Below are 12,060 nucleotides of genomic sequence, written 5' to 3'. Positions count from 1 at the left end.
CAGTAACCGCCTTGTTGTTGGACACTTTCACTCTTTAATTAAATAAATCATGGCTAAAATCAGTAGCTAAAAACTATTACATGTGAATGATGCTACAGACACACTCCCTGTAAACACTGTGCCTCATAGTGCTTTCCAAAATTGCTGTTTGTTTGAGCGGCCCATCCAGTTTAACACAGCAACATTACTTTAACTAATGGAGTGAGTTTGGGGTGGGATTTTTTTTTTATGTATGTTTTTTTTTTTTTTTTGATGGCAGACGGAGGGTGTATTCAGAAATCTGTCTGAAAAACAATATTTATTTTTGCACTTCCATTTGGCGATGCTAGTGTTGCAGAAATTACACACTTCATGTTCCATCAGAAGCAGAATTAACTGTTAGTGTTTACTGAGGAAAGGTACAACCTAAATAACACTTACCAGTTTTTAGTTTGAGTGTGTGTATAGTATGTGAGTGTGACTTACTATATGGACTCTGTAGAGAATACTGATGCCCAAGGTCATAAAGGGTTTTGAGAAGTCAATGACCTTCTCTCTCTCAGACGTGATGGTAAAAGCAGCTACTGCTAAATCAGCTTTCTGCACCAAAGAATGAAGAAAGAGGAACAGAGAGAGAGAGAGAGACAAAAACATCAAAAAGCAGAACAGAAACACCCACAATATTTATACACAATAATAAAACTAAACAGAATTGAGTTGAATGCAACTGTATGATTTCCATAATTCATTCAAAAAGGAAAGAGTATGTACATATGTGATGAGTACTAGTACATACTCTGTTGACCAGCTCTCCCACCATGCCCGTCCACGAGCCATTGGGTTCAGGTGCCCCATACAGTCCATCATCCACCAGTTTAATGTGGAAGGTGAACTTGAGGATATCAGCTAGCTCTCTCAACATGTCTACACAAAACCCCTCATACTGCTCGTTCCCCTCAAACTCCTGATAATTCACTTTTCTCATCACATACGGGTTTTCCTAAACACAAACACACACACACCATGCAGATGTGGTAAACATTTGTGTGAACAAAAGTTGGCATAATAGGCAGGATGATTCTTAGGGGCAGTTGCTTCTCACCAATATGGTGGTGACGATGAGGCTCTTGTTGGCCAGAGTTTCAGAGACGTTGATGTCCAGAATGGTGGAGTTCATCAGCAGAGTGTTATTTGAGTACCAGATCCCAATCTAACACAGAGACAGATAAGAAATGAAGCAATCAAAATAAACAAACCTGTTAAATCTACTCAAAAGGAATGTGTGTGTGGGTCAGGTTTTGCCTTCAGTGTGGGGACCAAATGTCCCAACAATGATAGCAGAACCTGAAATCACCTATCTTGTGGGGACCAGCCAACTGTCCCCAGAGAGTTTAATATCTGAAATCAGTTTAATAAACATACTAAATAATTTCTTACTTAAAATCTCAAATAAAAACGGTTTGTGTGAGGATTAGGTTTAGGGACAGAAAATAGAATTTGTTCCGTATAAGAACAATAAACGTCCAAGTAAATTCTCCACCATGATAGAAAAACAACTTGTGTGTGGGTTTGGGAACATTTGGATTCATCTAGAAAAATGATTCATAAATCAAATAAATAATTAATTTTTTAGGGTTTGTATAATTACATTTAAATAAAAACAATTGAAGTTTATGATATGTACCCATTTAGTATGTGTGTGTGAGTTGTGTGAATGTGTGTGTGTGTGTGTGTGTGTGTGTGTGTGTGTGTGTGTGTAACCTCTTTGTGGCCTCCCCTGTGCTTCTCCAGGATGTGGAGAGTGTAATTTGTCCTCTGGCCTTTGCTGTTGAACTCAACTCGACCTGTCAATCCATCATACTCCACCTGGTCCAAAACATAAGAAAAGAGACAGAAAGGCAGAGAGAGATAGAAAGAGAAAGAAAACAATTGTTAGTTCAAGTTAACGTGTTAACGCAGGCAATTAATGTCTGCTATTTTTTTTAACACAGTTAACACATATTAAATTTGACATTATAACTGTTTAATTCTGTTGTGTCTGATTTCTAAAAACTTATCAGAACTAAGCTGATTGGAACTGATTGGAGCACACACAGTCATTTGCACTCTTTGTATGGAAGAATGTAATCATCACTGAAGTGTAACAAGTGAAATTTCACCCAAGAGTTAAACACCGTCTTTCATAGAAATGTTACCTAATAATTACACATAGGCCTTGGAACTGAATGTGTTAATGCATTAACAATGAATACATTATTAGATTAATCAGTATTAAATATTTTAATTGATGGATAGCCCAACAAAAAACAACACAACAGAATAGATTATCTCTAAAGCAGAGAACAATGAACAGGGTGACATTGAAGAGGTAGTTCATATTAAGGGGAAAGTTCACCCAAAATGAAAATTCTGTTATAACTTACTTACTGTCATGTTGTTCCAAACCCGTATGACTCTTATGCGGAGCAAAAGAACATGTTTTAATGAAGATAAACCTCTATCTTTTCAATAGAGTTGACAGTACTTTACTTTTAAGCTTAAAAAAGGACCTAAAAGCAGGGCCACAGCAAGGAATTCTGACTGTATATTGCTCTGGACCCTTTACCCATCATGCCGCACTATGTGACATTACACTCCCAGAGTTATAACACTAAATAGAGATATTATAAGGAGTCACAAGCCACAGGCCGATGACTTATAAGTCATATTAAAGTGTATATTAATAGTCCCACAAGGCGGATGCCAGATGGAAATTTATACTGGAATTTTATACACAGTATGGTTTATTAACCTTCTCACAACATAGTTGGAAAAGTAGGTTTATTTCTTATGGGAGTACTTATTGAAAGAGCATGACGCCGCAGTCCTGTGTGACGGTGACCGACATGAGTATACCGCAAGTGAATAACCCTCATGGTGAGGCAGGAGGGGAGCACTTATAATGGATATATGAACTATATAGTCATATACTATGAATTACCCAATTCACGAGCCCAGTCGGGAAGGAAGTTTTATTACAATTAAAGTACTTGTGACTTTATGGGAAATTTACAACTGTCTGTATGCAGGCTGTTGTGTAAAATTTTGGGGAAGTTCATATTTAAAAAGGGCACAAGTGGGGGGCCTGGGTAGCTAAGCGAGTAAAGACACGAGTAAAGATCTCGTGGTCGCTATAATGTGGTTCGCTCTCGGTGGGGGTGCCGTGGTGAGTTGTGCGTGGATGCCGCGCTCAACAAGCCACGTGATAAGATGCACGGGTTGCTGGTCTCAGATGCGGAGGCAACTGAGATTCGTCCACCGCCACCCGGATTGAGGTGAGTTACTACGCCACCATGAGGACTTAGAGCACATTGGGAATTGGGCATTCCAAATTGGGGAGAAAAAGTGGAGAAAAAAGTGCACAAGTTTGTTTGGGCAACGGGCAGTTCAACAGCACGTAATCAGGCGGCTGTGTTGATTATAGTCGATAGCCCACCCATAATAATTGCTTGGGCTCACCTGCTTGAATCTAAGAAGCACTCTATACATAGAGGACTTGTGAGGATATAAACGGCACTTCCATGTTATAAAATCTCGCGAACGTGTTTTGCAAGGACCATCCTGCTGCCAACCATATATCCTGTAAGGACACACCGTTTGTCCACACCCATGAAGAGGCCATGCCTCTGGATAAATACACTTTGACGTGAGCGAGGGCAATAGCATGAACGATCCAGTGAAAGAGACTTTTTTTGGAGATGGACATTCCTTTTGTACATCCTCCATAACAAATAAAGAGCTGATCTGACAGCATAAGCTAACGGGTGTGGTCAACAGATGTATGCAATGCCCTCACCAGGCATAGCATATGAATAGATTGCTCTTCATCTGACTTAAATGGTGGAAAAAAGAAGGCTTGCAAACAAACCACCTGAGCCCTGAAAAGCATTGATAAAACCTTAGGCACGTAGCCTTTTTAAGGTTTAATGTCATTTAAATGACAAGCTAGTATCCAGTGTTCATCACAGACTGAGCCAGTTCTGGCTCGTCTGGCGTGCTCCGTTCAGAGGCCACACGTATAGGTTCCACAGCTCTGGCTGGGGATGCCAAATCATGCCTTGTGCTTGAGAGAGAAGGTCTCTCCTCAGCGGTATTTCCCATGGAGGGCCGTCTAGTATTTCTATCATATCTGGAAACCAGGACTGATTGGGCCATTTCAGTGCAATTAACAGAACTGATTCCGTGTCCTTTCGGACTTTGCTTATGACAGAATGAAGGAGGCACACTGGGGGAAATGCATACTTGCATTTTGCCAGCCATTTGTGAGCCAGTGCGTCCACGCCCAATGGGGCATGGGGCATGGAGTACCAAAGGGGACAGTGGGTGTTCTCCGCAGAGGCAAATATGTCGACTTCCGCTTTGCGGAATATCTCCCAAATCCTCATCACTGTCTAAGGATGAAGTTCCCATTCCCCTGGTAATGCTCCCTGTGTGACAACAGACCCGTTCCAAAATTCAGATGGCCTGGGACATGTGTTGCACGCAATGAGGGGAGATGACGCCTGCTCCATTGGAGGTGGCGTTGTGTCATGCTCATTAATTGTGGTGATCAGAGTCCGCCTTGGTGATTTATGTATGCCACTTCTGTTGTGTTATACGAATGAATCAACACATGGTGATTCACAATGTCGGAATGAAAAGCTCTTAAAACTAGAAAGACAGCCAGTAGTTCTAGGCGATTGATGTGCCACACCCGTTTCGCACCTGTCCAGGTGCTGAAAGCCGGGCGTCCATCGCACACCTGTGTTGGATGCATCTGTGATGCATTCTTTGCCGGGCGCTGACCAAAATTAGATCAGGAGTGTGCCAGGACAGGGGAAGTGCTACTTCTCTTGGTAGAAAGTGTTTTGAGGCTTGAGATTGCTTTTGTGCCGTGATGAAGCGCTCTGAAATGCTTTCTACAGCGCCAGCAGAAAGATTTTCGGATGTCTAGGAGATCAGCTTTCTCTGTGTCACGCATCTCCATGAGAATTAGCCGATGGCCTGAGCGGTAGTTTTCGTGGCTCACAGCGCCAAATCTGTAGCGGTGCAGAGCTCTTTGAACAGCTCTGGATTGGAGCCTTGCTCATTCATTTGTTGAAGAAGCTTAGCTTGAAAAACCTGGAGCAACGACATGTTGTGGAGTGCTGAACCAGCTTGGCCCACTGCTGTATAAGCTCTTCCAGCCAGTGCGGACGTCAGTCGACATGGCTTGGAAGGGTGGGCGGGGCGGGATTTCCATCCCATGGCAGTATTATGGCTGCCATGGGTGGTGGGCTGCAACCACCTGTTCTACAGGAGGAAGTTTTAAATAGCCTTTTTTATCACCGTGGTCCACTTTAGTGAGGACAGCAGCACCTCTGACCTGAATGCGTGAAGAGTAAGGCGCACACCAGGTTTTTGTGAGCTCCGCATGGATCTCAGGGACGAATGGTGTGCACCTACGGACCTGTTGACGACGGCCGGTTTGCAAAAATCATTCATCCAGGCAAGACTTTTCTGGCTCTTCTGGAGGGGACCAGTCAAGACCGAGCTCTTCATCTGCCCTCACGAGGACACGAAGAAGCTCCTTGTCTATGGCGTGTGCACGCTCTTCACCCTCGCTAGGGAAAGAGGTGGCAACATCCTCCGTGAACCACTCACCCGGAGCTACGAGTGACACAGCATCATCCTCATCGTCAGAGCTGCCAAACATAATGAGGCTGTGTGCTCCAATAGAGGGCTGGAAAGCATCCCAGGGTGATACCTCAAATAGTTGGTTGAGAAAATGTCAAGAACACATGTCTGGGTGTACTACCCATGGTGACTACTTTGAAAATGCTAAAATATAACACAGTTTTTATTTATTTTGGATTTTGTTTAGTAACAACTTAATTCCCATAGTTCCATTTATGTTATTCCATAGTTTTGATGACTTTACTATTATTCTAAAATGTGAGTAAAAAAAAACGACATTGATAAACGACGAACGTTTGAAGCAAAGAACCTGTTCACCGAGAGTGTCTTTGATGGTGATGTGGAGAACTCTTCGCCGAACACACAGGGGAGCAGAAAGCCTCTCTGTGCAGGCATTGAGCACAGGTGACGAGTCGTCCTGTCTACATTTCACTGAGGAGTTCTGTCCGCTGTAAGTGTATATCGACGGCAAAGCAGAAAGGGTTCTAAGACGAAGGCAAAGTTCAGTCATGGTGACTGAGCACCCACTTATATAGGCCTAATGCGTGCCTAAAGGGTCGGGGCTCAGACATCATTGCCAATCAGAGGATTGGCATGATTGTAAAAGGGTTTCAACAAGGTCGTGTAAGGACACTTCCCCAAAGTGCTTACGGCAATGTCAAGTGAACTGAATCAATAGGGAACCTCAAATTCTCTGACTGAACTAGAAAGAAATAGCATTCAATCAGTGAACAAGTTGGTAAGTTGTAAATGTGTATGTAAATGTGAGTTAAAGGCAGTAAATGTCAGCATGACTTTACCATGTAAATAGCATGTTTTATACAAAGTTTTTTGTTTTGTTTGTTTGTTTCAGGAGGTATAACACGGAATAACCGGGGGTATCTCAACAGAAGACACTGTATCGGATCATGGTAGCTTCTTGGCTAAAGGTGAACTGTATATATTTTATTTCTGCTGTCTGTACCACAGTCATTCTTAATACTGACAATAAAAGACCAGTAAGATTGAAAAGGATTAGTTTGTATTGGTAAGTATTAGAAAAGAGTCTTGTTTTCAAAATAATCTCAAATTTAACTAATTGAAAAGCTATTTTCAGTGGTTGCAGTGTATTTTTATTATATAAAAAAAAAATGTATGGCAATCAAATTAGTATCAGTATAAGAGTGATCCTCAGCAGTTGCTCTATTCTGCTTACAAGAAGTGTAAGTGACTAGACTACAACACAAACAGTATCACATTTTATCACACTTATTCTGTTGCTTTGTAATCTGTATTTTGAGACACCTAAATTACTGTTATTAATTCTCATAATGTGCTACAAACAGATAAGGAAAATATGCTCATGGCTGATGTAATTTGCTGTTTTTTTATTTAATAATCAACATTAAAGTGTCATCATTGAAGACCGTGAAGAAATGGCAAATGTAAATCTTCAGACACCTGTTGAAATAAGATGGTGAACTTCATCCTCCTTAGTCTACTCTAACTGAACTAGAAAGCAGCATCCAGTCAATGAACAAGTTTGTAAGTTGTAAACGTGTAATGTAAATATAAGTTAAAGACAGTAAATGTCAGCATGACTTTACCATGTAAATACCATGTTTTATACCATGCTTTTTTTTTTTTCTTTTTTTTTTTTCAGGAGGTGTAATATGGAATAACTGGGGGCATCTCAGCTTCTTGGCTAAAGGTGAACTGGCCCAAAAGATTTTTGTACTCTGTAAGTTAATGCACTGTACATATACATGTTCGTGTAGTATATGAGACAGCATTTAAGGCTAGCGTGTAAGGCTAGTTTACTTTTTTTTTACATTTACACTTATTTGCTTATTTAGCAGATGCTTTTATCCGAATCAACTTAGAAATGAGGGATATAGCAACAGCAATTCATCCTATAACATGAGAAGTGCTGCAATACAAAGTTTCAAATTGCTCAGAGAAGTACAAGTAGGGAGGAAGGTGAGAGACAGTAGTGAAAGAATGTAGTGAGAATGGATATATGTTTACTTGAATATACAGGTGCATCTCAATAAATTAGAATGTTGTGGAAAAGTTCATTTATTTCAGTAATTCAACTCAAATTGTGAAACTTGTGTATTAAATAAATTCAATACACACAGACTGAAGTAGTTTAAGTTTTTGGTTCTTTTAATTGTGATGATTTTGGCTCACATTTAACAAAAACCCACCAATTCACTATCTCAAAAAATTAGAATATGGTGACATAACAATGAGCTAATCAACTCAAAACACCTGCAAAGGTTTCCTGAGCCTTCAAAATAGTCTCTCAGTTTGGTTCACTAGGCTACACAATCTTGGGGAAGACTGCTGATCTGACAGTTGTCCAGAAGACAATCATTGACACCCTTCACAAGGAGGGTAAGCCACAAACATTCATTGCCAAAGAAGCTGGCTGTTCACAGAGTGCTGTATCCAAGCATGTTAACAGAAAGTTGAGTGGAAGGAAAAAGTGTGGAAGAAAAAGATGCACAACCAACCGAGAGAACCGCAGCCTTATGAGGATTGTCAAGCAAAATCGATTCAAGAATTTGGGTGAACTTCACAAGGAATGGACTGAGGCTGGGGTCAAGGCATCAAGAGCCACCACACACAGACGTGTCAAGGAATTTGGCTACAGTTGTCGTATTCCTCTTGTTAAGCCACTCCTGAACCACAGACAATGTCAGAGGCGTCTTACCTGGGCTAAAGTCCTCTTTTCAGATGAGAGCAAGTTTTGTATTTCATTTGGAAACCAAGGTCCTAGAGTCTGGAGGACGGGCGGAGAGGCTCATAGCCCAAGTTGCTTGAAGTCCAGTGTTAAGTTTCCACAGTCTGTGATGATTTGGGGTGCAATGTCATCTGCTGGTGTTGGTCCATTGTGTTTTTTGAAAACCAAAGTCACTGCACCCGTTTACCAAGAAATTGTGGAGCACTTCATGCTTCCTTCTGCTGACCAGCTTTTTAAAGATGCTGATTTCATTTTCCAGCAGGATTTGGCACCTGCCCACACTGCCAAAAGCACCAAAAGTTGGTTAAATGACCATGGTGTTGGTGTGCTTGACTGGCCAGCAAACTCACCAGACCTGAACCCCATAGAGAATCTATGGGGTATTGTCAAGAGGAAAATGAGAAACAAGAGACCAAAAAAATGCAGGTGAGCTGAAGGCCACTGTCAAAGAAACCTGGGCTTCCATACCACCTCAGCAGTGCCACAAACTGATCACCTCCATGCCACGCTGAATTGAGGCAGTAATTAAAGCAAAAGGAGCCCCTACCAAGTATTGAGTACATATACAGTAAATGAACATACTTTCCAGAAGGCCAACAATTCACTAAAAATGTTTTTTTTATTGGTCTTATGATGTATTCTGATTTGTTGAGATAGTGAATTGGTGGGTTTTTGTTAAATGTGAGCCAAAATCATCACAATTCAAAGAACCAAAGACTTAAACTACTTCAGTCTGTGTGCATTGAATTTATTTAATACACAAGTTTCACAATTTGAGTTGAATTACTGAAATAAATGAACTTTTCCACAACATTCTAATTTATTGAGATGCACCTGTATGTTGAATGTGTATTTTTGCTAATAAAACAAGCCTTTTTTTATTGTTTCATTATTATTGTTTCTTGATTGTGATGATCAGGGAGGGAAAAATAAGTGTACATACAGTACATATGGTTACATTCAGAAATGAACACGGGCCAGTTGTGGCACGCTGTCCACTATAGTTACGGCCCAATTCCATCTTAACTCCGGCAGCGTTGGCACGTCACTGACTGCCGCCTCTGAACAGTGAGTACTCAGGCATCTGGCCTGAGTACAGCAGACGGAAGCGGGCCGAGGGTTAAGTCTCCGGCAGGTGAGGATCTAACTGGAACTCCTGAGTGTATTTTGCTAACTGGGATATGGGTTTGGAACGACATAAGGGTGCTACATTTATGACAGAAATTTCATCCCTTTAAAATACACACACTGACCATTCGCAGATAGTTCATGAGGCTGGTTCCGTGCTGCCAGATTTGAGGAGAGGTGCAGCTGAGAGGTTTGACGCCAATCTCCTGACTGCGGTTCAGTTCCTGCACTGCACTCACCACCACATGAACCGCATCAAACAGCAGTGCTGATGACAGCTAACACACACACATACATATACAGTGTTAAATGTGAGCAGTGTGTGTAAGAAACATTCATGGGCTTTTCTGCCCTTGCATGTGTTTGAGGTTGTCTCACTGCTGGTCCAGGGTATGGGTTCATTTCACAGCCCTCTCTCCAGGACAGGTTAAGGCTCCTGATAAACTCCAGGTAAAATGGGTGGGAGGTGTTGAACATTGAGAAGCCCACAATATTGGACTGATCATCCACTATATCATCCAACCACAACAATGGGAAGTCCTACACACACACACACACACACACACACACACACATACATAAAAGAATGGCATCAAACAGCAGCAAAGACACATATTGTTGCTCTGATTTAAGGGGGGAATTTGAACAATAACGTGTGCATATTATATAGTTTCAGATAAATTGAAGTATGGTTTGTGTGTAAGCTATGAATGGTGTGTCTGAGTTTTTAGTATGTGCCTGAGAATACGTTTCAGTATAACGTGTTAGGTTAAAGTTGCAACTAGAAGTTTCAATAGTGCATGTAAAGTGTAATTAACATGTTAGACTAGAGACTAAAGTTTCACCAGTGTGAACTGTGTATTAGGTTCGAGTAAATTTAGAGGCTAGACTAGCCACTAGAGGTTTTAATTGTGCGCATTAGGTTTGAGTAATATGTTAGGTTAGAATAGTGACTTGTGTGCGTACAGTGTGTGTACTGTTTGTAGGTTATATTAATGTGTGTAGAGTTTGAGTTGTGAGGAGAGGCTGGGTTGAAAAGTGTGAGTGGGGTTTGCATAATAAGGATAAATTATTAATACAGTAGTTGGGGCTCCAGGCATGAATATATCTGCAGGAAAATAGGCCAAGAGCTCATCCACTCCCTTACCATAGTGGTGAGAATGTACTTGTAAAATGCTGATGTCATTCCCAACTCTGATGCCTAAAATGAAAAGCAAGAAGAAAGAGAGCATTAACATATGTGTTTGTGTGAATAAATGAGAGAGAGAGAGAAAGAGAGAGAGAGAGAGATGGATGCATGGTTTGGATAAAAGTTTTAGTACTCATTGTGGAGTCCTTGAACAGTATTCTGAACATAATGCAGGTATATTGAACAAATCTGAATTATTCTTGGATAATAAATGAAGAAAAAAAAAACTGACAGGAATCTGGAATAAGTCTATAAGCTTTACTGAAAAGCTTATTGCACTTTCAATCAATAAAAGGTTAAAAAAAATTAAAAAATTAAATAACATAAACAAATAGGGCCAGAAAAACTAAATTCTATATTTTATAAATAGGCTACTATTTATTACTATTTGTACTATTTGTGTTATTTTATTTTTATTTTATTTGAAAAAAAGAGATGATTTTTGCAATCCTGTTACAAAAATCAGCATGATCACACAGGAAATCAGCATGTTATTTCCAAATATTTTTCCACATAAAGTCAGACTAAATGTGCTGAATTTTCAGACAAGTGAACTCTTAGGGTTAAGAGTATATTAATGTATTATAATTGTTTATCAAATGTTTTTGACAATTGGACACATTGTCCCTTTCATGTCACATTTATTCAAAGAGGTAGCATATTCCTTTTGGTCTCAGTAATGTTAGGGTTAGATTTAGGGTTTGGGTTAGGAGTATTTTAATGTAATTACTAATCAAATGTTTCCGAAAATCAGACATGCTGTGCCTTTCAGTTTTACTGTGGGGCATTTCAGAAATTTAGAAAGCATAGACTGATTTTAGCTGACAAAACTTTTGACCTCGAAGTGCCAATTTTCCCTTGAGCTGAGTCTGACAAAAATTTGGACATGTCTGAATACAGTTTTAAACCCTGATTTGTGTGATTCTTTTATTTCCCTTTTCTTTTTCTTTTTTTTTTTTTTTTGTTTTCTTTTTTTAAATAATCATAGAAATTAAGTAGACAAAAAAAAATTTTCACTAAAAAAAAAAAAAAAAAAAAGAAAGAAAAAAAAACTTTAAAAAGGAATAGCAGAATGGGTTATAGGGTTGCACGTAAAAGGTTTGCAAATTTAGCCTAAATTAAGCTATCACTGTAGTTGATACTGATAAACTTATATTTCCTATAAATTAAATAAAAATATTTGTTTGATCATTTTTCTTATGATAACTTGGGTAACAGGGTTTATATAGCATGTTATTTGTTTATATGGTAACACTTTACAATAAGGTTCCATTAATTAATGTATTAGGTTTCATGAACTGACAATGAACAATATATTTTTTACAATGTTAATTAATATTTG

General features: G+C 39.7%; 1 protein-coding gene across 5 annotated transcripts in view; it reads right to left on the bottom strand.

Moving 5' to 3' along the window:
- The window catches only part of LOC127453943 (glutamate receptor ionotropic, kainate 5-like), a 95,281-nt gene that overhangs the window by 5,231 nt on the left and 77,990 nt on the right, over positions 1-12,060 (bottom strand). For all 5 annotated transcript variants that reach the window (XM_051720765.1, XM_051720766.1, XM_051720767.1 and 2 more), the window contains 7 exons: positions 10,677-10,730; positions 9,908-10,069; positions 9,655-9,807; positions 1,741-1,845; positions 1,082-1,189; positions 776-979; positions 466-579 (listed from right to left, as the gene is read on the bottom strand). In XM_051720765.1, the coding sequence (XP_051576725.1) occupies positions 466-579; positions 776-979; positions 1,082-1,189; positions 1,741-1,845; positions 9,655-9,807; positions 9,908-10,069; positions 10,677-10,730 (900 nt within the window). The remainder of the gene's footprint in view (positions 1-465; positions 580-775; positions 980-1,081; positions 1,190-1,740; positions 1,846-9,654; positions 9,808-9,907; positions 10,070-10,676; positions 10,731-12,060) is intronic.

The sequence above is a fragment of the Myxocyprinus asiaticus genome, chromosome 16 (assembly GCF_019703515.2).
Source record: "Myxocyprinus asiaticus isolate MX2 ecotype Aquarium Trade chromosome 16, UBuf_Myxa_2, whole genome shotgun sequence".
Taxonomy (NCBI): Eukaryota; Metazoa; Chordata; class Actinopteri; order Cypriniformes; family Catostomidae; genus Myxocyprinus; species Myxocyprinus asiaticus.
Note: the sequence above shows the minus strand (reverse complement) of the source record. Positions and strands in the feature narration are given on the sequence as shown.